The sequence below is a fragment of the Sphaeramia orbicularis genome, chromosome 14 (assembly GCF_902148855.1).
Source record: "Sphaeramia orbicularis chromosome 14, fSphaOr1.1, whole genome shotgun sequence".
NCBI lineage: Eukaryota > Metazoa > Chordata > Actinopteri > Kurtiformes > Apogonidae > Sphaeramia > Sphaeramia orbicularis.
In genome coordinates, this window is record NC_043970.1 from 26,948,476 (window position 1) to 26,975,009 (window position 26,534).

The 26,534-nt window shown below is 37.0% G+C and overlaps 1 protein-coding gene across 1 annotated transcript; it reads left to right on the top strand.

Moving 5' to 3' along the window:
• The first annotated feature begins 389 nt into the window (after nucleotides 1–389).
• Nucleotides 390–24,630, top strand: ubash3ba (ubiquitin associated and SH3 domain containing Ba). The gene is made up of 14 exons (XM_030154374.1): nucleotides 390–1,249; nucleotides 15,735–15,788; nucleotides 16,028–16,214; nucleotides 18,632–18,830; nucleotides 18,941–19,110; nucleotides 19,295–19,503; nucleotides 21,072–21,216; nucleotides 21,416–21,536; nucleotides 21,638–21,760; nucleotides 21,888–21,980; nucleotides 22,651–22,795; nucleotides 22,885–22,991; nucleotides 23,111–23,220; nucleotides 23,344–24,630. The coding sequence occupies exons 1-14, from the start codon at nucleotides 1,122–1,124 to the stop codon at nucleotides 23,440–23,442; spliced, it is 1,890 nt and encodes a 629-aa protein (XP_030010234.1). The 5' UTR covers nucleotides 390–1,121; the 3' UTR covers nucleotides 23,443–24,630.
• Nucleotides 24,631–26,534: the final 1,904 nt, after the last annotated feature.

Here is a 26,534-nt window from a genome sequence, read left to right on the forward strand (position 1 = left end):
GAGTGAGAAGAAGTACAACTTATAAACTCCCACCCCTTCTCCTTATATAATTAATAACAATAATAACCTTCCTCGTCTAATCATATCTATACACAATGCCATAATATGACTGATACTTACCAGTAAATAATTAGGTTTCTGTAATAATAATAATACACTGGATGATAATAATAATAATAATAATAATAATAATAATAATAATAATAATAATACATTGGAAACATTCAACTTTTTTCTGTTCAACACGCCTAGTAACTTACTTTTTTTTTTTTTTTTTTTACTGTATTTCATTAATTTGTCGCTGTATGTTGTTATGGTAACTGGGGGCGTTCTAAGTTCCTTGTCTTCACCACGCATGCGCGGTATGTCGACACCCTTTTTTGCAGACAGGAAGTATGATCAACTTTTTCCACCATCCTGCCTTAACACGGAATTTTTCACATCACAGTGTTCCATTTCGTTAACCGCGGTGTACAAGTGTGTAAATACCACGTCCGACAAAACAAAGTGTGCCTCACGTCTAGTTTTAACCCGCGCGCGCCCCTCATGAAAACCAGGCTGGTTTCCTGCTCTGTCGTAAACACGGTGCACTGTCCCTTTAAAGGAAGGGGCCGCGCAGTTAGAGCCACTGAAAGCTTTTTACAGCCTCTGACAGACAGACTCCATTCATAAATAAGACATCGTGTGGAAAGGACGCTCATCTACTTGAATCAGATTGTTCACTCTGTGGACCGGATGCCAGGGCCGAGCAGGAGCCGGACATGTTCACCTCGGTCGGGGGCTGTGGATCGGGGGCACGGCTGAGAGAGCAGAAGTGACTTCCCATGGCTGACCCCCCTGCTAATGGTTTTGACTTTACATGCGAACCATCAGGAGGCAGCTTTTTCCATCTCAAAGCGTCGGAGCAGACCATAAAATGTTCGTTTCTTCGCTGGCTTCGGTGTTTTCCACGTTCTTCCGCTTAACAAGACTCATTCTGCTTTAATAAACAACCTTCCGCCTGCATCATCATCCTCATCATCATCATCATCATCATCATCACCCTTCTTCAGATCTTCCACTAAATGATCGCACATCAGCTGAGCAGTAGAAGACCTGACATACCGATGGAGCAGTGAGTTATGGCAGCTAAAGAGGACCTCTATGCCAAAGTGACCCCGCGGAGACAGCGCCAGACCCGGCCAGGCACCATCAAACATGGGTCCACTCTGGATGTGCTGCTGTCCATGGGCTTCCCCAAGACCAGGGCGTGAGTACACACAGCTGCACTGTCGCACTGTCCCAACACACACACTTCTCTGTTCAATCCTACTTCTGATTGCATTATAATCAGCATCCCTAATGCTCACACACTTTGCTGGAGTTTCCTGTCTCCATATATAAACATCAGGAGCTGTTTGAGGAAAAGCTATATGTCTGTGTTGTTATCACATAGATTATGGGCTGATGCCAGATGACCCCCGGCTGCACTCCCTGCTCTAGGACAGCCTTCCACTGAATCCATATCCAGATTGCAGGCTTATGCAATAGGACCTAATATCACTCAGCCTATTTGGATTGTCAAACTTTAGTTGTTTTTGTTTTTTTTTTTTTTGGGGGGGGGGGGGTTAGAGACATTATAACATAGTGCTTATACTCTTAATATAATTCTATGGTGATATATATATGTTTGCTTAAGCATGTTACTACCTTAAAGCAAGACAGAGGCCCTTAAACTGGGGACTTTAAAGATTTTGAGTCATTTATCAGTCAGTTATAAAAAAACTGAACATCCATCTCCCTGCTTCATATCACTTCCCCCTCAAAAAGCATCTAAATAAACACCTTACAGCACATAAAAGTGCACTTTTATTATAGTTTCCTATACAAACAGTAATGTTTTACATAATAAGTTACATAACAACGGGTGATTAAAGTATGGCGAGTCATTAAATCATTAAAGTATGTTACAGATATTCTTTGCAAAACAAATCTCACCCTATATTTATATTAGTCACCTGGCTTTTGTGAATACAAGCCTCACAGTCGTGTATTAGTGGTTATTGTCAAACAAGAAAAGTGGTTTTATATTGTTAGGAGTGATGCAACATTTTCAGATTCTTCAGTATTTCACCTGATCCTGTGATTCAAAAATGTGCTTTAATTTATCCTTAAACAGACTCAGGAACAGTTTTATGCTAATGCTATTTGTGTACTGAATTCAGTATACAAATAATTTTAGTCTTATTTTAATCTGACAGTTTTTTTTTTTTTTTTATAACGTTCTTATGCTTGTTGGTTAAGTTGGTGTGTGTTGTTTTTATATTTTTTATTTATGTTTTTAAATGCACTTTAAAGGTTTGCACTTTCAATTTCGTTGTCTGTATTGGACGATGACAATAAAGACTATTCTATTCTATTCTTAAGAAAAGAAGTTGCCCATGAACATGCAGATTATGTGATTTTAAAATGTGGAGTCTGCCTGTATTTTATGTTCCAAAGCTAAAAGTAGCATCTCAGATCAGGTAGTTATTACTCTAAAAATATTTAAAAATAGTCTGTTTAAGACAATTGTAGATCTGAACCTCATTGGGGAACACTTTTACTATCACATGAACAGTGGAAACCCTCATGGGAGTGACTGTTTGGCTTTATGCAACAAAAACAAGCCTGCTTTTGTATCCGTGTAATAATTTTAGCAGGATTGACAATGGAGCTAACAAGGGACTTTTTTCAACGTTCAAGACAAACATGAGTGGAATTTGTTGAAGGAACGAATAAATGGGAAAATAGATGTATTTCACAAGGTTTATCACATGGACTTCTAAGTTTAAGTTCACTACAGAACAGTGCAGATTGTTGTTGAATGTTTTTACACCTGAATACAAGGTACCATTATTTTTGCCTGCAATGAAATTTACATTTTTATCAGTGCTGACTTGAGTTAAGCAGTGCTCTCAGTGCATCCAGTACAATGAAAGTCAGTTCTTTAGGCAGCTTGTTATATTAAGAAGAAAATTTAAGTGCTTCTTAGTTCAGGTTAACACCTCAGCTTCCTTCTTGAGCTATTTCGTAATCATATATAATCATAATGTCTCTTTGTATTGTTCACATTGTAAGTGACTCCTACTTTAGATATAATAAGCCCGATAATATCAGAAGATTAATGTCCTAACACAGCTTTAAAAACTGTATTGCACATAACAAAAGAAATCTAAAATCACTACCTTTGAGGTGTTTTTGGCAGCGGCGGCAGTAATCTTAGGTCAGTCGGATTAACTCCCAAATCTGTTGCTGGTTTCAGTAGGATTTACATCTGTCTCCCAGTGTTAACCATGATAGTGAAATTAAGGAATGGCTGTTGACAGTTACCTGAATTTACCTTCATAGACCCAAAGTGTTTGTTCTTGCGAAGGTCATCTCGGCTCGACTCTCAGCCTAATGAACTCCTGCAGACAACATGAGGTTTGGTTATATTTGCAGACTCACATCTATTATTAATGGCACACTCATACACTTGGATTTGATTGAGGCTATAAAAGCATAATGAAGCGGAATAATTTAATGTCATTACCTCCAAGCCCGTCTGGTCTGATGGCAGAGGAGATGCAATAACGGTGTCAGGAACGAACGTCAATAACTATGAAACACAATCAGGACATTTTAAGGTGAAGCTGCATGATGTTTTATTCACATCGAGTGTCTGAATTTCTTACTTTGGAAGTAGAATTTGCGTTGTAGGTTTATAGGGACTTAAAGCAACAATCAAATGGAAGTGTATAAAAGACTGGGAGGTCCAAAACATGAAAAGAATAGTTTTTTGTCACTTTTTCTTTTTACAAGTCAGTAGTTGTTGCTTTCTTGCAGTAACTGACACATGTCATTTGATATCAAAATAATATGTAGATCAGCCAGAGTCATGAGTTAGTTTTAAAACATATTTCACTGTAGATTACAGAATATAAGATCTTAAATGTAATTTAGAATGATTCTGTGTTGTTACTTAAAGGGTGTATTATTTCAACATTGTGTCAGTTATTCCTGTTGCAGCGTGAATGTAACACCACTTAAAGTTTTCCGATCCCACCAGTTACGGCACTTCAGATGCAAACTTGAAGTACATGTAGACCTAAAAGTAGTCTGATGTTTTGTCTTAAAAAAAAAAGGACAAAAAGCATCCTACACCTTTAATTTTCTGCTTCATCAGGCTGGACTGAAAACCATTAAACAAATATAAAATCAAAACTAGGATCATTTATAGTTTCATAGTGGGAGAGAAGTTTCTGGAATGCCTTTTGTTGCCTCATATTTGATCCACAAAAAAAAAAAAAAAAAGGCAAATTAAATCTATTTTCCCACAGCATGAAATGGATGAAAAAAAGGACCATAAATAACATTGACATAAATTCACACTTTATCGAACATGCAAAATTCTGACATAGCCAACATGTAACTCATGTGACTGATCGGGTGTTTACTGCTTCTTCCAGTAAAATCAAGAAACGGGTCACGTTGACCATACATAATTCTCTATATATGTACATAATTAGTTGGTGTGTTTTCACAAAGGTTTGCTTCAAATTTACTTGAAATTTGTACGGAAACACAGCTATTGTGTGTTAATCCTACTACATACGCATACACTTCGGTGCTTAAATCGTGGCTAATAATACAGGCGTATAAAACCAATCAGTTAAAATAATCTACTCATTTTAAGAATGTAATTTTCTGATGATTACAGCTTTCTTTAACTGTAACTGTAATTAAATACAGTGACTCGTATTGTGTTTTATTTAGGCATTCTGAGTGCATGTTATTCACTAATCACCAACTTTGTCCAACTATTTTTAATATATATATATATATATATATATATATATATATATATATATATATATATATATATATATATATATATATATATATATATATATATATATACATATATATATATATATATATATATATATATAACTTTGAAATATTAATTGGCAAAATGGAGGGAATGGCAGGCAATTAAGTTTAATAAGTGACCTGGGGGGCATCGTGGTTCATGTTTGGTGCCTTAAATATCTCGTACCACATGTATGGAACATGTTGACATTTTAACCTACTTTTCCAACCTGAGTAACACCTTCCTCCATACTATAGTACGTCAGATCCTCCTCCTTCAAACACAGAACCAAAGCAGGCATAAGGCAGTAATGTGTCAGGTTAAAAAGCTGATTTGCACTTTTTTCCATCACGCCCTTCCCTATATGTTGCTGGGAGAGGAAGAAGAAATGATAGAAAAAAACAGTTATCAGTCATAGCTTGAGGGAACAAGGGCTTCATTGTGTTTGAGGGTTTTCTTATTCCCAAATGGGAGCATGAATCATGTACAGATACTAGAACACACACAGAAACAAGCCTTCTGTTTAAATTGGGGGGAATTTTGTGCTGAGTCACTCAGGAATCGACTGGTGTAATCAGAGAGGATCTGTACGGACAGTGGTCTCCCTCCCTTTGCTGACCCAGTGTGATGGTCGGAAGCAGGTTTGGAAGTTGATCTCACTCAGGGTGTGACAAAGTTTCATCATGTCTTCTCTCCAGTAGTTGCTTCACTGTGCTAGAAGTGGAAAGAAGAGGAGTTAAATTTAGATTTAAAAAAATCAAGTTGATAAAATAATTAAACAATGAAAAAAAGTGTAGCTCCATTTACTCATTTTATATTATTTTGATGTTTTACATATTGAATCTGTTATTGTTTATTGAGTCATTGGTTACTTATATTGTATCTAATGTGTTATTCTGACTAGTTGTTAAAAGAACATTCATCTAAAGGTAACTAATATTACCTTATTTGGAATGAGGCGAGAGTCTTAGACCCTTGCCTCTGTTTGTCCTATAATAAGCATCAAATTCCATAGTCTTTTCCAGGATGCTTCTTAGAAATTGATTCATGAAGTGCAAACCTATAAAGTGCAATTACATAAACACTGAGCGCTGAATCCAATTTGCCATTCACACAACTCTCCGTTTGTTCTCCTGCTAACAGAACTACCCACTGCCACTGTATCCATTACCCTCTGTTAACGTCCACTGAGATAAACAACACACCCACTGTAACAGAATTTTATGTTAGAGAAATCATGTGAAGTGCTCTTTGATGTTGTTAAAATGCACTTGTTAAAGTGGAACTTCCGTGTATGTCTTTATGGTTAAATATTAATTTTAATTTTGTTTCCTGTTCTTTACCTTCCTCATTCATTTCTACTCTCAATGAGATCCATTCAATACATAAGATTTGTACATTTGTCTCATGTAAATGACAGAAGCTGATTATGAATAGAATTTTTAAATTGTAATTATACACCAACAACGTCAGTAACCATTATTCTGTAAAAAACTAAAATATATATTCAAAAAAAATTCTACTGGTAGGTAATTACATTTGGAGTTTCTTTTGAGGAGAATGGTCTCCAGAAACAAGATTTGTAATTCTTTTTTTCCCATATCGATTGAAAAACGTAATCTTTGTTAAATAATTTGTAGTAATTAAGTTTTTAGCCCCTAAGAACTTGTTTGGGTTTTAAACATGGGGACATGTAAAGCTTCAGTGCTTGCAAGCAGCATTCTACCCTGTTCTATGGACTCTGATTCTAAATCTGATATCAGAATTTCTCAAGTGAGTCAGGATTTTGAATTATACACAAGTTAAAGCCACTACCAGCTTATCATAGCAGTGTTAAGGTTTTCTAAATGTGACATGATCAACATTTAGATGGTTTCAATAGGTGAAAGCTAAATTTGGTTCAGTCTACTGACACAAAGCTGAGAGCTTGAATTTTCATTGAATCCTAGATTGGAGAACTCACTGGTGATCCCGTATTTCCCTTAAAGCTCATCTCTCTAGAATCAACAGCTTGTGATTCATTTGTGTAAGTGTTGTAACATTTTCTGGTCAACCATCAAGCCACAAGTCATGATCAGTTATTTGAGGACATGGCAAAAGCAGAAGAATGGATGGGTTGTAGAATGTCTCTCAAAATTAATTTCCTCCACTTGCACCATGATTTTTTTCCACCTCCACATCTGTCTGGGTGATGAACGTGATGAGCATGGTGAAAGATTTCATTAAGATACTTCTGCAATGTAACCCAGGTACCATGGGGCTTCAGCTCAAACATGATGGTGATTTCTGTTGGTTCCAACAACAGGAAACTGTCACAGCCCACAAGCACAAGAGCAAATGTGTGAAAATGTTTTTAACCTTTTTGATCCAAGGTGATGGGCTCTGGTAGTTTGGTTTATTCTTCACTGGTTGTAAATACGCAATAAAAAGCATCAGCACCAGATTGGAAAGTTAGTGTTTTTATAGTTTGTTTTTTTATGTTTTCACATGAGCCAAAATCCTGCCATACTGAATTACCTGACTTGGTTAAGTTCAGATGTTTTTCATCCAGTGGTCCACAAAAAGGTTTGGTTGTTTTTATTGTCCAATGTCATAGGAGTTATCCACAATATGGCTAAACTCAGTGCCTCAATAGAAGCTTGGAAAACTGAGTTCACTTTTCCATTAGTGAAGGCGATCTACAGTCGTGGAAAAAATTATTAGACCATCAAAAGTCATCAAAAACAATGGTTATGCAATCAAGTACTAACTCCTGTGTGTATCATGTGACTAAAACAGACAGAAAAGAAAACATGGAATGCCTAAAAGCGGTGTTTTTGTCAGTACAATGCCATAGCTATTGATGCAAGAACTGGAGTGATTTGGTTATTATCAAGAAAACATGGAAAATGGATAGATATCAGCTGTGAAATTAAACTCTGATTAGCTATTTTTGTTGTTATTATATTTGTCCAAACAAATGTACTTTTAGTTGTACCAGGCATTAAAATGAACAAGAAATTGAAGAAAACAAGGGTGGTCTAATAATTTTTTTCAGCAACGGTATATTTATAGTTAGTCTTTTGATTTGGACTGAGAGGAGAGAGCTGCTGTAGGAAGGTGTGTATTTTCAGACTTTGAGGTTTTTTTCTCCTTCTTTTGGCTCCTGCAACTTTAAAGATTGCAACTAGTGAATCTCCAAACTAGGTTTATACACTGCATGTTAACCATTTTTCTTTTCCTAGAGGAAGAGAAATGTGTACATGAAGCCTGTTTTGTATTTGAGCTAGTTTAGACCAGATCTTGCAGAAACACTCTTAGTCTAAATGTTTTGTTTGTGGCCAAAATAACTGGGCATACCGGATCGCACTAATGGCTACACAGCACCTGAATGCTGTAAACATCACAAATCACCTTAATGAGTGTGTGCGCTGGCTGGTGAACATAGGACCATGTATCGCTTGCAGAAAATCTTGTGGTTATTGAGCTGAATCTGTGAGAAATGGAGGCCTGAATTTCACCCATTGATTGTAAAGGAAACAAGGTGCTACGTGGTTATGAGAAGCATGAGAAACTTCAAAGCTTAAAGTGTACATTCAGTTTGTCTGCGGCTCCTGCATGTCTGCCGTGCATGAAGCCTGAAGCGACCACAAAGCAGCTGTGTACAAAATTAATTGAAATAGAAATCTACGCAGGACCCACATTTGAGTCTAACCAACTTTTTCTACATACTCTTGATTATTATGTTACAGTTATAAGCAAAGGAAACAGGAAGTTAATGATGAAAATGTAGGGAACTGTAACAGCAGCAACAGACTGAAGAGGGAAATGAAAAGCCATAGAAGCTTTTTTAATATTTCTGGTGTTAACAAAGTTCACCCACATTGAACCAGATCTGGCTTCCTGTAAGTCAGTGCGATATTTCCGACCAATTACTGTGCTTCATAATTTTGCTGCAGCAAATCTTGTTTTATTTGTAAAATCATGAATAGTTTAGTTTTTGCAATGCTGACTTGTATACTACTGAGAAATCACTTGCAAATGGGAAAGAGTGGTAATTTATTTACACTTAATGATGTCACTCACTTAAATTAGTAAATGATCAACACGTGGCACATGCATGTTTAATAACCTGTTAACATATCCATGTGTTGAAGGAAAACTTAGTTATGGTTTTGTCTACTGAGGATAATAATAAATGTCATATCACTAAATTAATTGGAGGAAAATACCCTGCAGTGGTGTTATTTCTCTGATTCTTATCATTTCAAGCTCTAATAAAAATATGTTTAAATCAGTTGGTCATGCCCAAGTGAAGCGTACGGTTTTGTATTTTCTCATGTTGATTCAGTCTTTGTGTTTTGTCATTTTGTGTCTTAGCTAAAGAGCTGTGGTTACTGAGCTTATAACACACAGAGGAGATATGCTTATCTTTGGTAAATATGTGTCATTCCTCATCCTGTGAAGCATTTTTGTACTTAAGTGGAAGTCTTTGTGTTGTTCTCTTATCTTAAGTTTAATCATGTCTACTTTATTCTAACTTCACAGATAAGTATGCAAAGAAAAATATCCACTTATAACCACTTTATTCTGTAAGTGGACAGCACATAACTGTTACACCAGATATCTTATGCATACATGTGACTCTGTTGTGTCTGGGTGTGCAGCTTGCGAGAACAAACTCTAACCCTTATACTTGAGACGGCCAAGAGGAAGTCACCCATTTCCGGAAGTGGCGTGTGACATTTACTGAGCGCTTTGTTGAAACGGTGGTTTAATGGCTGCTGAGGCAGGGGATTCACATGTCACCTTCAGGACGAAATAGTTGTGACACTGTTTGATCCGTCACAGTTTTTCTCATTTAGGCATTGGCTACAGACCAGCAAACCATAATCACAATTATTTATTTAAAAGAAAAACACATAACTCTTGTGTTAACAATAACATTTAAAGACAGTTTTTCATTTTGGCATAAAATCTTTTTGGCTTACTTAAAACACAGTAACATTGTGAGTCTTTTGTGAGACAGGGACTTAGTTAAGATGAGTATAATGAGTTGAGACAAAGGGATATGCATCCCTGGCTTTGTGTAGAAATTTTAGACATTAGATTTGTTTAACCATGGTTCATTGACCATACAGACACACACACACACACACACACACACACACACATATATACATATATATATATATATATATATATATATATATATATATATATATATATATATATATATATATATATATATACACACACACACACACACACACACACACATATATATATATATATATATATATATATATATATATATATATATATATATATATATATATATATATATATATATATATATATATATATATATATATATATATGAAATTGTGTCATTGTTTTGGAAAATGTATATTTAGCATGGCCTTTTTTTGCACTTAATCTGTCTGGTTTTGTGCAGACAGTATGAAATTTACTGCACTAATCTCATAGTGTCTCACACCACTTTTCATTAAATATACATCAGACATTTCCTACTGTTTTGATCATTTCTTGTCATGTGGAGGACACACTACATACTAGCATTTGTCCACAGAACCAATTTAGTTCAGATTTTTTTGTGTGTTGTGCACAAATTTGCTGTATATTCTCGTTACTTGCCAATGAAACTTGTCTATAAATATGTGTGCTATTTACAACCCTGCAAAAACCAACCAGGCTAAAGGTGGCCTCAGACTTTTTGCACAGTGCTGCACTTACTAACATGTACAAAGTTATCTAAATAAACACTTTTACTTGTATACTCAATGCACAAGTAAAAACTAAAAATTACAATTCGGTACAGCCCTAGTGCATACCAAAAAAAAGCAAAGAAATATATTGGACATATTCACATTCAGTTGTTAGACATAAAAAATATGAAAAAGAGAAAGATATAATAATAAAAAAGCAAACTGATGGATACGATTACATTAAAATAATAAACAGAAAACAAACAATAGATAAATAAGTAAGTCATGGGTCACGAAAGGTTATATAATAATAATAATGGATTGGATTTATATAGCGCTTTTCTAGACACCCAAAGCGTTTTACATTATTGACCCATTATTCATTCACTCTCACATTCTCCCTCTGGTGGTGGTAAACTACATTTGTAGCCACAGCTGCCCAGGGGGAGACTGACAGGAACGTGGCTGCCAATTTGCGCCTATGGCCCCTCCGACCACCACCAAACATTCATCCACCAGTGTGGGTGGCACTAGAGGCAGGGAGGGTGAAGTATCTTGCCCAAGGGCACAATGGACTCACTAGGACAGAGCGGAATTCGAACCGCCAACCCTTCGGTTATTGGATGACCCGCTCTACCACCTGAGCCACAGGCTATTTTTTCATGAGTGGTGGCTATAAACTGCACATTTTTCTGCATCTACTACCAAATGCTACAGCCTCCTTTTCATTTGTGATTGTTTTGGTTTACTTAGATGAAAGTTCTGGCCTTGACTTTACTATTTTCATACCTTTTTCAGTTTTTGTGTCTGAAGTAGATCTGTTATAACAGGAGGAGCTGCTTTGAACTGCATTACTGTTTTCTAGTCGGCTTTAGAAAAGACTGATGAGGAGGTCAAAATGCGGTTTGGTGCTTGGCTTCGGGTGGACACATGAGATTGGAACAGACCCGGCCAGACTGGCTGTACCGAGGCAGAGACTTCCTCTGCTGACAGGGCTCTCCTTAGGGTGCAGCCTGGTGTCGTGCAGCAGCAACGCTCTCGACGCTGTTACTGCGATAAGTGGTTAGTGATGTGTGTTCGCAGTCCACTTGTAAACAGGAAATGTTGATTCGCCCTGAGAGCTGAGTCAGGGAGTGGCCCATGGGAGCTTGTAGCTTCAAGTGTTATAATGTGTGAAGAAACAGGGTGACATGGCTCCGTTCACTTCACTTTTGATGCTTTATGCTGTTTCTTGGTTCAAAAATTTATGAATTAGATTTACTGAAGGAGAGATATTACAAAAAATGTGGTACTTGTCTGATTGTTACCTTTACAACATGAAAAACCTCCAAGCTTATCGGAACAGGGAGGCTGAAATAAACAGTCAAGCGAATATTTACATGCATGAAAACCAAAAACATCACTGTTTAAACATGCAGCAGGCAACCAGAACATTTTATCTGCAGGGGGGCTAAACACAGTGACCGTATGTGGGTGAAATGAAAAGCCTGTTTCCAATATTGCCTGCAGCAGCAGTTCATGTGAAAATAATGGCTAGGCTCTAGTGTAACAGCAGTCAGTGTCATTTATGCAAACATTATTGCTGGTTTCTAGCCATACGTAATCTGGAGCATTCAGAGTGTTCGCCTTTGCACTCTGGGACCTTTTTTCATCTTTGTCTAGCTGTGAACAGGAAGCACAGTTTATAAATAACTCGCTCAGTTTTTTGTTAACAGCAAAGGGGGAGCCCCGTTGGTTAGATGGACTTATTGAAGACAGCTTGTCCATGTTTAAATGATAATCGGACAGAAGGAAATAAAATCTGAAACATGAGGAGGAATGCATTGAATGGATTTTATCAAACTCTGGCGAATTAAGTCTGACATTCATCATTGTATTTAAGATGCATTTTCTGTCAAAACTATTGCCCTGTGATCAATATGTCAAAAACAAATACTTAAATTAAATGAAAAATACAGGAATTGCAGCAATAAAGCATTCACTCTGCAGCTCAGATATTGTCTCCCTGTTAATTTGCTTATATATCCACCCATCAAAAAGTACAGTACATCCCACATCAAATAGCAAAAGCAACAGCAACTCCAGCAGCCTAAAAAAGGTTAAATTAAAATAAATCTTGCATTGTCAGTGATAAAACCCTTTTTTTTGTTATTTATGTCACAAAGGTTTGCACTTTCATAAAGTTCAATGGGGTTAAGAAGCAAGCAATCCAATGTTCTAGCCTGGATTGGATTTTGTGACGCCTCAGTCACATCTGTCTGTAATCCCATGATGCCTTCTGAAAGAAAATCCCCCTTTTCTCCTCCTCCACCCAGCACCAGGTGGAATCTATGAATAAGACGACTATAGCCAACAAATTTCTCCATGTCCTAAGCCTCTCAGATGCCCTGGTGGCTTATACTGTAGTTTTATAAATAGAACAAATAGATACACGCAGCTGCTTTTGAGCAGTTACATCTTCCTCCATTTCTGCAACTTGTATAAGGTTCATGTTCCTCCTGCCTGTATTAATGTGTTTGTTGCTGATAGTGTCGGTCTGGGTGAGCCATCTGTTGTGATGCTGTAGCCTTGGCGTTGCCATCCTGCATGCTGTGCTCTTTCAGGCCACGCTGCCCCAGGGTTCAGGGACTTAACCGTATCTAGGACCTTCTCAGTGGGACCAATTTTAAAAATAGCTCATTGAATATGAGCGCATGAGTGGCATGATCCTTCACCATCACCTCTGTTTCACACCTTAGTACAGTATAAAGAACATCATTAACTGCTCGTTCATGTAACTTAAATTGCAGTTGCATGTTGTAGTTTCGTGCTCTGAATCCAGTTGAATAGCCTTTTCAGAGCAGTGACAAGCAGCGCTATCTTTAGGGACAGTTAGCCTTTAGATAAAGACAGGCAACAGCATGGGGGTTTTGTTTTTCTTATCTAATGGAGTGAATGGGTGATTAATTTTCCTCGACTTGGAGCTGTACTTTAATTTCACAAAACTGACAAAGAATGTGAGTAGAAAGGAGATGTCATTGCATGGCTTGCTATAGTAAATGAGTTTTAAAGGTTAAGTGCTGTAAAGACAATACACAGTAACTATGAGCGCCTTTCCCATTACTCTGTAATGACACAAGGCCTGTGTTTAAACACTGCTCTCCTCTGTTATTCATTACATTAGATTTATTTTTAATCATACAATATCGATAAAGAAAAATTATTCTAGATGGCATTTTGATCTTTTTAAATATTAATGAATTTTTGGCAAATGGCCAGTGATATAGGAACCCAAAGCCCAATGATATTTGTATTCATAGTATGATTCACACGCATCTATTTGGCTTAGAAATATATTTCCCCACCCATGAAAAGACAGTTAAATCTGGAATATTACCCTTTTTTTTATCAAACTGGTTGCTTTATTGAGCCAAAGGTTAGTTTCTATATAAATGAGAAAATCTTGACTGTGTTAACGCTCAAACTGCAGGTTTCCATCAATTATTCACAACTTATTGATAATTATTATGTGAATTTTAGCTGCACAATGTTAAAAAAAACTGTAATTGTGACAAGGACTTGGACACTAGCAAAGCATCCGGAGTAGTTTTGCGCTTTAGATGACAATCGCATCTGGTTTCGCGCTGATGTGCTGCGGTTCAGATTAAATGATCAAACCAATTAGTTGCGTCGTCTTGTGCTATGGCAACAACTGCAAGGGACCGTCAACAAAGACCCTGTTTTCGGTCAACATTATCCTATCTTTAGCCAAAGTACTTGCAAACACGTCACAATGCTGAAGAACTGATCAAAAAAGATTATGATGCATGGTTTGATGTGCATGCAGGGCTTCCATTCCACTCACTGATAACAAATACCATGTCTCTAAGAACCCTTGCATCATAAATTAGATTATTCACTTGTAGATTAGATGGAAAATGACAACCTTACAAGTTTTTTTTCTTCATAAATGAGCAAGAAAGTTGTTTCATTTGAATTAATATGCCTCAGTGATGATGCTGAAACAAAATACATGATGTCCCATAAGTCTCCATACAGAGGAAAAATAAACGTTTCTTGACATAAACCATTTTTTTATTTATATAATATGCTCTATATGACTGCCATTTTGTTGGGAACACATTTCAATGCTTGTCCTCCACTGCTGGAGAACTATAAAGAAGAAATATAAAGAAATACATGTTAGAACCATATATGTATGGAATGTATTATGTCTCCTATATATGGAGACTTATGGGACACCCTGTAGTGTGCATTAACTTGACATTTTGGTTGTATTGGAAGTATTTTTGTACTCATTTGAACCATTTATAAAATGCAGACGTGGGCGATATCTACATTTTATGAAGTTCGAGATCCAGTGTGTTGGATGAAGTGGGTCACTGTTGTTCTTAAGAAAAACAGACATGATTTTGCTGCTGTAAAATATTTCTGTGAGTCCTAAAAATTACAGTTGATTGTAGGTGGCCTGTGTTGGTCCTCTAAAAACTACTCAAATCAATGAATCCCTTCAGAGGTGGCCCACAATACTGGAGGTTTTATAAAAAGAAGCTAATTAGATTTTGTGCACTCAGGAGTAATTTAATTAAGCTTATGAGAAGAAAACTGCAGAGAAGTTTTAGTTTGTAATATGACACAGATAGACGTCAGAGGGCATCCAGACTTGTGTGAAAGTCTCTGTTGTAGGTTAACACACAAAGCCTATTAATGATTTTCTCATGTTTGATACTATGAACTCTGATTCTAACAGAGGAAATGTCAGTATTTGCCATTTGGCTGCTTCAGAAATAAATTTTTAACTTCGGCTGTGAGCTGTCAGAAAATCCTGCCAGAAATCCTGTCTCTCCTTTGACACAGTGGTTGTTAATATTTCATTATTTTATATTTTAAAGATTTAAGACTATCAGCATCTAGTGGATTCACCGTCATTACAGTTTCATGAGTCTCTGATATGAAGATGTTATTACTTGTAGTTGTGTTGTCATTTTTCTGCCCTGTGTCAGGATGTTTATTTTCAGCTCACTGTCACGTGAAAGTGCAGCAATCTCCAAAGTCCTAATAAACAGCATCCGGAAGTGAAACTATTGATTTCTTGACTGTGTTTGATCTCTCTCTCTCTCTCTCTCTCTCTCTCTTTCTCTTTGTCTCTGCAGTTTAAAAGCTCTGGTTTCAACAGGAGGCAAAAACGTTCAAGCAGCTTGTGACTGGTGAGAACAACACACACTCATACAGTTTCGATGTGGGTCACAATACAAATAGAAACTGTTCTAATCATAAACATGACATCTCCGATACTGATATCATTGTATTGATGTGTTCTAGTGCGGGTTTACTGCTCTCTGCTGGATATTGACTGCCTCCTCTCATATTATTACCCATCTCCCATCTCTCACTTATCACATTGTGTTTTCTTTGTTATGTTTTTTTTTTTTTTTTTTTTGTCCAGGCTCTTCTCACATGTCGATGACCCTTTCCTGGATGACCCTCTGCCCAGAGAGTATGTGTTGTACCTACGACCCAGTGGACCGCTGTTGCAGCAGCTCACACACTTCTGGCAGCAATCCCGCCTCGCCTGTGGCAAGAATAAGGCGCACAACATCTTCCCCCACATCACCCTCTGTCAGTTCTTCATGGTCAGTGTTTGCATTAATCTGCACTTTTGTGCGTCCGTGTCCTTAAGGTTAATGTAGAGGGAGTCTGGTTATTCTCTAAATAGAATATTATGACACTGACATTGCAACACTGGGTCATGTCAGCATCATTTCACAACTCTGGGACTGTTCTGGTTTTGGTTGTTCTGCATATTGGAGGGTCATAGCTGCTCTATTTTGGTTATTATAGTCAATAAGACTGAAAGTGACAGTGAAATAAACAATTTTATGACTGAAATAAAAACAAAAACAGCTTAAGAAAACCAAGAAAACAAAATAGAAATAGAATAATACTAATAGAATGAATTTGCAATCACTTTTGCACCTTTAGGACCCTTGAAATAATGATTTTGTATCGTATTCTTTCACCCCAATTTTTTCACCTTTTCTTGTTTTTCTAAAGCATAATGATACAAACTTCCATGCTGTTGTTTTTTTCTTCTGGTTTTCAGCTTTTTATATTTATCCTATTCATGATGTATCAAGGCATAAATAAAATATAAACTAGCAAGTGTCAGGAAAGCAGAATGAGGTAAATGGATATATGGATGCTTGTATAAACAGTCCCATCAGAACAGACAATAAGTAAGATACAAAAAACACATTCATTAAAAAAAAACCCAAAATCAAATAAATGCTTTTATGCTAACTAAAAAAGATATGTCTGCTCCGGGGTACAACAAGTGTATTAACACGAGGGGGGGCTGAAAAGTTCATAGCCTGACTAAGAAGGAGTTATTCCACAACAATGAAACTTGGCATGCATTAAATTCAACCTCTCCTGATACTAACTGCATGGTTTCCTTCCAGATAAACCCACACTGGATAAATAATTTAGGACTTTGAAAAGTAGTACCAGAGACATTTCGTGAACTATCCATGGCACCGTGGTCTTATCAAATGTCTACAGAAAAAGGGGTTAGCCCCCAAGGACATTCATACTGACATGGTTGCTATAGGGGATGATGCTCCAGCTTTATCAACTATGCAAAACTGGGAAGCTGAATTCAAGAGGGGTAGGGAGAACGAGGGAGGGGTGAAAAGCAAGCATTTTCATGAAATGTCTGTAGTACTACTTTTCAGAGTCCTAAATTATTTATCCACTGTGGGTTTATCTGGAAGGAAACCATGCAGTTATTATCAGGAAAGGTTGAATTTAATGTATGTCAAGTTTCATTGCTGTGGAATAACTCCTTTGTCAGGCTATGAAATTTTCAGCCCCCCATCATATATGTGAAGGAGGTAAGCAGTGTATGTATGAAATGTATGTTTTGGTTTCATTACATCTATAAAGACATGACAAGACTTACACGCTTAATGAAGTTGGCTTTTGGAGCCAAAGTATGTGAGTAATCTGCTTCATTTCCGCTTTTCTAAATCTAAAAGCTAAAACACTAAAACAGAAACACTTAATTCTAAAACAGAAACACTCAATTCCTCAAAATAAAAAAAGAGATGAACTCAAATAATTAGTGTAAAATTGAATACCAAACTGAAACCAAAATAAAACCCTAAACACTATATGCTTGTTTCATATACAGGTATATGACAAATTAAAGGAAAACCCACTTTAAAATGTGCCTTGTGTAGGGTGTTGGCCAGGACCTGTCATCATTGTAGCTTCAGTGCTTATTTACATCAATCCAAAACATAATCCTTCTATTTAATGACAGTGGTGGAGAATGCCATTCAACACATCAGTTCACATCTGGTCACCGCAGAGGCCATATCATATGATAAACCTGATTTTACACTGCTCAAGCCATTCATTGAGCCCTTGTGTTCTATGGAAGTGACCGGTTACATAGGTTCAGTATGTGATATTCAGTGAAATCTAGTGGTGAAGATGCAGATGAATTGAAAAACAAAAGGTTTGGGGTTTTAATTACGGGGGTAATCCAATACCTTCACTCCCCCTTCTATAATATGGAAGACAGAGTAGACTCTCAAGGGTATTTGGTCTGTCTCTTGATACAAACAGTTCATTCAAAGGTAACAAAACACAAAAAAATCTTGCAATCATATAATTGTAAACTATTGAAAAATAATAATTCATATTATTTTTGTTTTCTGCAGTTAGAATCTCTGAAATGTTACGCATTGAGTCTTTTGCTTTTTGCTTTCGTTGGTTTGTTATGTATAGTCTGCTCTTATCCCAGTTAATGTCTTTATAAAAGAGGAAATAACAGTATGAATGAAACATTTTCTGTTTTATTATTTGAGTAGAGCAAAAAATAAAAAAAATACAAGACCATAACACTTAAAGTTACTAAATCATACTTAGCAGAGCTATTAGCTTTAATACCACTTTGCACATTTTTGTCATGAATTTCCCTGAAGGGAGGAATAAATTGTCTCTGTATTTGCCATCCCACTCTTTGCCCCCTCCTCCTCCTCAGTGTGCTGATGGGAAGGTGGATGCTCTGTGTGAAGCTCTCCAGACCACTGTAACCAAGTGGAAGGGACGCATACCCATGCCTCTACCCCTGGAGCTCTACACCTCCTCGACATTTATTGGCCTTTTTGTGGAGGAGCAGTTGGCAGAGGTGCTGAAAACTTTCGCCGCTGATTTTGCCACAGAAGCGGCAGCTAAAGCAGGTTGGAGTCTCCTCTTTAGATTTGTTAGATTATGCATAAACACTGGCTAAGACAATGTGCAGAGTTAATTCTGGTGCCTGGTTGAACCTCCCTTCACTCTGTCTTCTTAGATGTTCATGTTGAGCCCCATAAGAAACAACTCCACGTCACTTTGGCGTACCACTTCCAAGCCAATCACCTTCCAATTCTGGAGAAGTTGGCCAAAAACGTTGATGCATCTTCAGGCTGTGACTGGTTAGCCGTGCTGTTCTCACGGGATATTCGGTTTGCAAACCATGAGGTATGCTTCCCTTTATAATTAGGTCTTCCATTCAACATGCATGTTTTCAGTTGAGTTTCATTCTTTGTGTCCAGTTGAATGTTTCTATAATATTCATCATTACTGAACTGGTGCACTGTCTGCATGTTTCTATCTTGGTGCAGTTGTTTTGTGTGGTAATTCCATAACTATCTTCCATCTGCAGACGCTCCAGGTTATGTACCCGTATGTGCCTCAGAATGATGATGAACTTGAGCTGGTACCAGGAGACTTCATCTTCATGTCTCCAGTGGAGCAGAGCAGTGCCAGTGAGGGCTGGGTGTATGGCACTTCACTGGGCACCGGGCTGTCTGGTCTGCTGCCTGAAAACTATGTCAACCGTGCTGATGAGTCTGACACCTGGGTCGTCCATGGGTAAGGAGAGATTGCACTGGATGAAATGAATGAACTTCCCATGCAGTACAGTAAAGGTCATTGCTCATAACCCAGTTTGCAAATGTTTCTCTACCACCCCACAACTGAGATTTTTTTAACAGGTGAACAGTTCTGTCTGCCTCTTTCTTCAATGAGTCAATCAGCCAATTTCAGCTTTCCTCTTCTTTAATAGATAATCTAGCTGCCTCAGTGTGCATTTAATTCTTATTTTTATTTGTGTATTTTCTTTCTTTGTGCTGTCAGTGTCTCACAGTCATTTGTGTTGTCTTTAAAAGTGTTTGTGCACGTCATATCAAATGTTTCCAACAGTGCTCAGATTAAGACAAATCTCTGAGTTAAGTGAATGCAATGGTATGTTTCAATAGGTCACGTATAGGGTTGGGCGATAAAAGGATATATAGCAAAATAAGTTTCCATTGATAGAAATTTCAGACATGTTCGATACAAATTCGATATAATTCCTTCGTCTATGTTTTGACAGACGTAAGAACAGCCAATCATAATTAAGTAGTGCTGCACCGAACCAATCATGCTAGAGCCACGTCAAGTTAGTTTGAAGCACACAGCACAGGTGTAAAAGCCAGCCGCAACGCACAGCTAATGTTTAACAGCGTTTCATTTTCAGTTTATGCCAGTTACAGCAGCTATGGCGGTTAAAGAACGCACCCCCACGTATATACCTCTGGTATTGTTTCCTTTAGAGGGTCTATTTTGTTTGTGATCTCTTTTAAAATTTTGGCCCGCTGGTCAGATTTTTAGTTTAGTTTTAAATGTATGGATCTGTTTTATTTATCTGAAACACTTGTATAATGTTCTTCAGCACATCTGTCATGTTCAAGCTCTGACAGAAAATAAATCATATTTAAATCAAAAATAACCTTCTGATATCTTCACAACTAACTTATGAGTAACAGAAAATTTAAGCTTGATAAAAATAGTGATTTTATTTATGTTGTGATACATATTGATATCGTCTGATACGAAAAAAATTATCGTGATAGGATTTTTTTTCCATTTCGCCCAGCCCTAGTCATGTGTCAGTAGAGTCATATGCTTTTTACAGGGAAACAATGGATAAAATGTCAGTGACGGGTATAAATCCTATAGTATCACAGAATAACAGTGACATTCTTTGACTATATTGAACAGATTTACAGTAAAATAACAGTATTTTTTGGACACTAATTTACTGAATATTTCCTTATCATTCTAGTTTACTGCAATATGCGACTGGAGGCTTATGCAAAGCTAATCCGTGTGGTAATGTGATACTAATAGCTAAGTTATTATTAGGCAAATTGACTCTTGCAATGTTGGCATGTTACTTGGTGTTATTTCATTAGAATGACATGAAATATTGTAAATATATGTCATTAAACATATGAATTAACTTGTCTGTAAACTTTCCTTACATGGATCCCTCATAAAACTACATTTTTGTTGTGATTGTTTTGATTGAGAGCCCCCTAAAGCCATACATTATAGTGTGTTATAGTGTGTCCTCCCAGGTATCAAAATAAAATTCCTTGTCCTGGTCTGATCCCTAGGTCTCACTCCATCCTAAACTGTGCCTCTCCGTTGACGTCTGGCAGCACTGTGGGAGGATTATTATTTGATGGACATCTGAATGAAAGTCTCCTCGACAGCCTCATTGACTCCCCCAGCCTCCCTGGCCTCTGTCCACCAATGCAGGTACAGTGTTCTTATATGATGCGTCTTCTCTTGTGCATGCAGAAAACAAAGTCAAAGAGAGGACATTGTTTGATTCTGGTTCAGATTCTGGTGAGTAGGGCATAGACGTGTTTCTGTCACTGAATGGCAACAACTACTCTGTGTGTAATGTGCAGACGATGATGTTGAATTTCCATGTTTGATTCCTTGTACATGTCAGGTGTCGAGGTCTACCTCCCAGTCCTCCTCGTCTAAGATGAGGCTGTTTGTGTGTCGCCACGGGGAGAGGATGGATGTGGTTTTTGGGAAACACTGGATCACTCAGTGTTTTGATTCCAAAGGTTATTATGCAAGAATGACACATTTACACTTATAAGGCTTCTATTATTCCCATTTAACACACACTCATATTTTCTGCATTTTCCTATTTATGTTTGTGTAGGCCGATACGTTCGCTCTAACCTCAACATGCCATCCAGTTTACCAGCCAGAAGTGGAGGTCACAGAGACTATGACAAAGATTGTCCAATAACTGTGTTTGGTTCCACACAGGCCCGTCTTGTAGGTCAGTGGCACCATATATTTTAATAGGAATGTTCATAGAAGAGGTCATTTAGAAGCACATTAAGCTTACCTAAAGTTATTGTCTGACCGTAGAGTCACACTATTCTGTAATCTTGTCCTGTTTCCAGGTGAAGCCCTGTTGGAGAGCCACACAACCGTAGACTTTGTTTACTGCTCCCCTTCTCTTCGCTGCATCCAGACTGCCCAGAACATTCTGCAGGGTATGACCTCAGCCTCCGTAAAACTGACCACAACTGTGCACAAATCACATGTTTCAGATATACAGTATATCCATACAGACTCCTCAGATGGCAGGTGTCCTTTTTAAAATGAATTTAGCATTTTAACATTTTTCTGATTAACAGACCTTCAATTTAATATCCTTTAATAAAGGACATGAATGTAACAAAGTCCTTTTTCCATATTTCTTTTTCTACTGCAGATCAAAAACAATTAAAACCAGCCTGCAGGTGTTTTTTTTTTTTTTATCAGCGTTCAATTAAATTAGCTGTTTTTGAAAATAAATGCATGTAAATAGTTACAAATAGCCAGTTTTACTCATTCCTCTTTTGTAAATGAGATTTTGATAAGATTAAATAAAGAGCGGTCAAGGCATGAACGTTTGGTCCAAATATGTGAAACCTTGTAAATTAAGACTTGAGTGTAAGTGTTCATGTTTTTCATTCTGTTTAATTATTTATAGCCCCAGCCCCTCAGTGTAGTTTGATATCAGATAATCTGGGTTTTTCTTCTCTGTTGCAGCTTTTTAAAAATCTGGTCTTTATAAGATAAAAGTGTCACTGAATTACATTCTGTGTGAAGTTGTACCTTTTCTGTAACAGTTAAAAAAGAAGAGCATTATCTTAAACTTATTGCCTCTCTTCATGTCAGGTCTCCAGCTAGAGGGAAAGCTAAAAATCCGTGTGGAGCCTGGGTTATTTGAGTGGACTAAGTGGGTTTCAGGCACATGTTTACCCACCTGGATCCCCCCGGCTGAGCTCACTGCTGCTAATCTGAGTGTGGACACAACATACAGGTGGAGATGCATAGTCATTTATAGTTTATCCTGTCGGCAACAGTGCTGAAATCGTAACTAACAACCCACATTTATCCTGTTGTCACTAGACCTCATATTCCTGTAAGTAAGTTGGCAGTGTCAGAGTCCTACGACACCTACATGGGTAGAAGCTTCCAAGCGACCCGAGAGATTCTGGCAGAGTGCAAAAACCAGGGTAAAGTCAAATTATAAACATTCATGAACATTTTCGCTTTCTATTTACTATCAAAACATTCACCAGTATAACATGCAAGTGGTGTCTAATCGAGGCTCTTTCTTCCCTCTTTCACACAGGAAATACGGTCCTGATCGTGGCCCATGCTTCCTCCCTGGAGGCCTGCACTCGTCAGATACAAGGTCTAAGCCCCCAAAACTCCAAAGACTTTGTCCAAGTTGTTCGGAAGGTCTGTTCGCTTCTTTACTTACGGCGCTCCAAATCCTCCCTTCCTCTTTATCCTCTTTCCACTGTTTCTAGTTTTCAGTTCTTTAACAACATGCACATCTGTCTCCTCTTTGTCTCTGTGCAGATTCCTTACTTGGGTTTTTGCGCTTGTGAAGAAATGGGAGAGACTGGGGTGTGGCAGCTGGTCGACCCCCCCCATTCTGCCTCTTACACATGGGCCTAATCACAGTTTCAACTGGAGGGAAATGCTAATGCAAGACTGAAGACTGATATATTGTTCGGCTCTCTAGCTTTTGGTAGCTCTGAACTGCTTAAAAACATATTTATTTTTAACACACACTGCTAGAGACCAATCCCAGCTACCAAAAAACAAAACAAGTCTAGCTTCCATCAAAGACTCTGCAACTGAGGCTAATGTATTTAGACGCTCTGCTCAGGAATGAAAAAGTACAGCATGTGTGGAGGTCGTAGCAAAGATGAGCTCCAGACTTGGCACCCTGGATACCCTCTGTGTTCAAGTTCTTGACCTAATATGTGGTGGTGCTTCAAGAAATCTGGGTAGTTCTTGATAGTTGCTGATAATAAATGAAGTTTTATGAAGAAGGTTTGATTTAAATTCTGCCATAGCCTCCTCTTGTGGCAGGTGGAGGTCAAGAAGACTTCTCCTGCCTACTCACACACTGTGACATGAAGAAGATGAAAGACTCATAACACAGAAATATTTTTTCATGTGTTTGGAATTAATATTTGACTTGTAGCCACAGCCCTCCTGGGAAACAGCACAAAAGAAATTTTGACAATCAGACAGAGAACTGATGTTCATTGTTTCTGGTGCTGAGGTGGGTAGTTTGTTCCTGTTATTTTCCTATTAAGGTCATATCATTATAATTAAGTGATTCCTCTTTGTTAACATTTGGTCTATGGGCCCACGTAAGTTGTTGAAATTACCAGTAAGGGTAGGTGGAAATGCAGTTTTGGCAAAAAAAAAAAAAAAAAAAGAAAGAAAGAAAGACCAAGAACAACGATCAGTGAAACACAAACTGCTCTTTGGTTGTCATTTTTGTCCAGATGCATTGTTTGAAATGTTTTATGTAGGTTTCTCACATGCTGTAAGCCTGATAACCACACTGCTTTTTGGATACTGGATGCATTTTATTTTTGGTTATGTCAGATGGTTTAAGTGCGTATTCACACTTATTGTTGTATGACAGAAAATATGAGTAATACTGTCAAAAATGAATAAAGCAAAGATGTGGAGGTAATGTAGACCTATACATATCAGCTTGTGCTATCTATTCTGTAAACAGTTGATACTAAAGAAGGTTCTTTATTTTATTAACCATTGGAAAGGTTGCTTTCTAATCTGCTTTGGCAGGAAATAAACAGGAGGGGGTGCTGCATTGCACAGCAAAATGGAAAAAAGGACGTCATGCTTTTTCTCTGTCTCAATACTCTTCTGTTGGACTTTAAATCTCCTTGTTACTTTTAAGTTACGCTAATGAGAGAAATGTTTATTCACTTTATAAAATGTACAATTTCATTTAAAATTTTACTTGCTATATGATTAATTTTGAGTTGTATTATTCTTTACATTTTAAACCACAACTTTTTCTGAGTCGCCCCCTTTATTTGTAATAATAATAATAATAATAATAATAATAATAATAATAATAATAATAATAATAATTATTATTATTATTATAAATCACAAATGAAATTGTGCCACCTTTTTGAAAACAATTACTACTAGCTGTAAAGGAACAATTTGTCCTTTATTACAAACGAAAGCTTTCATGGAATGTTGGGGAGGTTTAAAATATTTTAGGATTTATCTCTATATATGAACACACATGGTCTACAGTGGTTGTAATTTGGTGACACCAGTTTACATTGTTAATGCTAATGCTAACGCTAGTAGTCACTTATCTAAACTAGAAGCACTCGGAGAGTGCAGACCTCCGTCCACCCCTTTATTTGCAAACACAGGTATGTATATTTTTTGTTTAGCAATTAAGTAGTTTTTTAGTAGTCTGAAAGCACTTCCTATTATCAATTTTATGTTTAATTTTGAGACGTCATGTTAGCTTGCAAACTTTATGCTAGCATTAGCATTTTTAGCCCTGATGGCGTTAGTTTGCATTAAAGCCTCATGGTATGCGGATCAGACACGTAAACATGCCAATTCTGTTAATGCACTTTGTCATTTATGTCATTGTAGGTGAATATTGTGTAGCTTGAGCTTAAATAATTGACTAAATCAGACAATTTATTATGCAAATATTAATTATCATATTTATACGTATTCCTGTAGCTCTTATTGACTAAAACAAATGACACCACTAAAAGTCAACCAAACAACATTTTTAATGCTTTTGATTCAGTGATATGCTATGAGGAGTGTATGAAGTCTATTTATGTCAATATAGGCTAGCAGTCTTAATTTAATGCAGGAAATATGATGAATTCATAAGGATATGTGATTGATTGATTGATTGATTGATTGATTGATTGATGTCACCCACTGCTTTCAACATGAAGTTAAAGCTGGCTCAATCACTTGTTAAGTTCATACATATTTATTCTTTACACTGGATGAAATACAAGCTTATGATGAAAGCGCAAAAATGTAATATGGTGGAAATAGGGTGGGGCTATGGGAGGTATTTGCTGGACTCTGCCCAGCAGGGTGTTCAGTTTGATCAAAAAGAGAAAAAAAAATCCCAATAGAAATAAAAAACAAACAAACTGCTGCTTAATATTTTATTACGCAAGGTGTTAGGTTATTTTAAACCATTTCAGTAAAATATATTGTACTATAAGCTATGTAGTGTATTTCAAATTACTACTTCAGGAAAAGAAATAAAAATTGTAATAATCCCTCTGAAAAATGATAATGGCACACATGAAAATGAAAGTGTGCCTCTAGGGTTTTAACATGTAAATACATACAGTTCTCACAAATGTCTAAGTGAGGTACTAACACTAGATGGCGCTAAATGATGACAATACCATAAGGACCCCACCATAGTTGACCTCACTGGTTTCTACTCCAAGCCAACTATGAACTTTTTCATTTCTATGTACATCCATGTATATCTTCATTAGATACATTACGTAAATATCCTTTTGTTACAAGTTTGAATAATACATCTGTTATACTAACTTGTTTCTTGACTTCATATTGAATTAATCACTCATTAATTAATTGTTCATTTTTGAACGATTCAACATTTAAACCATGAAAACAAAATGCTTTTTTAATCAGCCATTAATACTATACTATACTTAACATACTTTGAAACACATTAGTAGCAT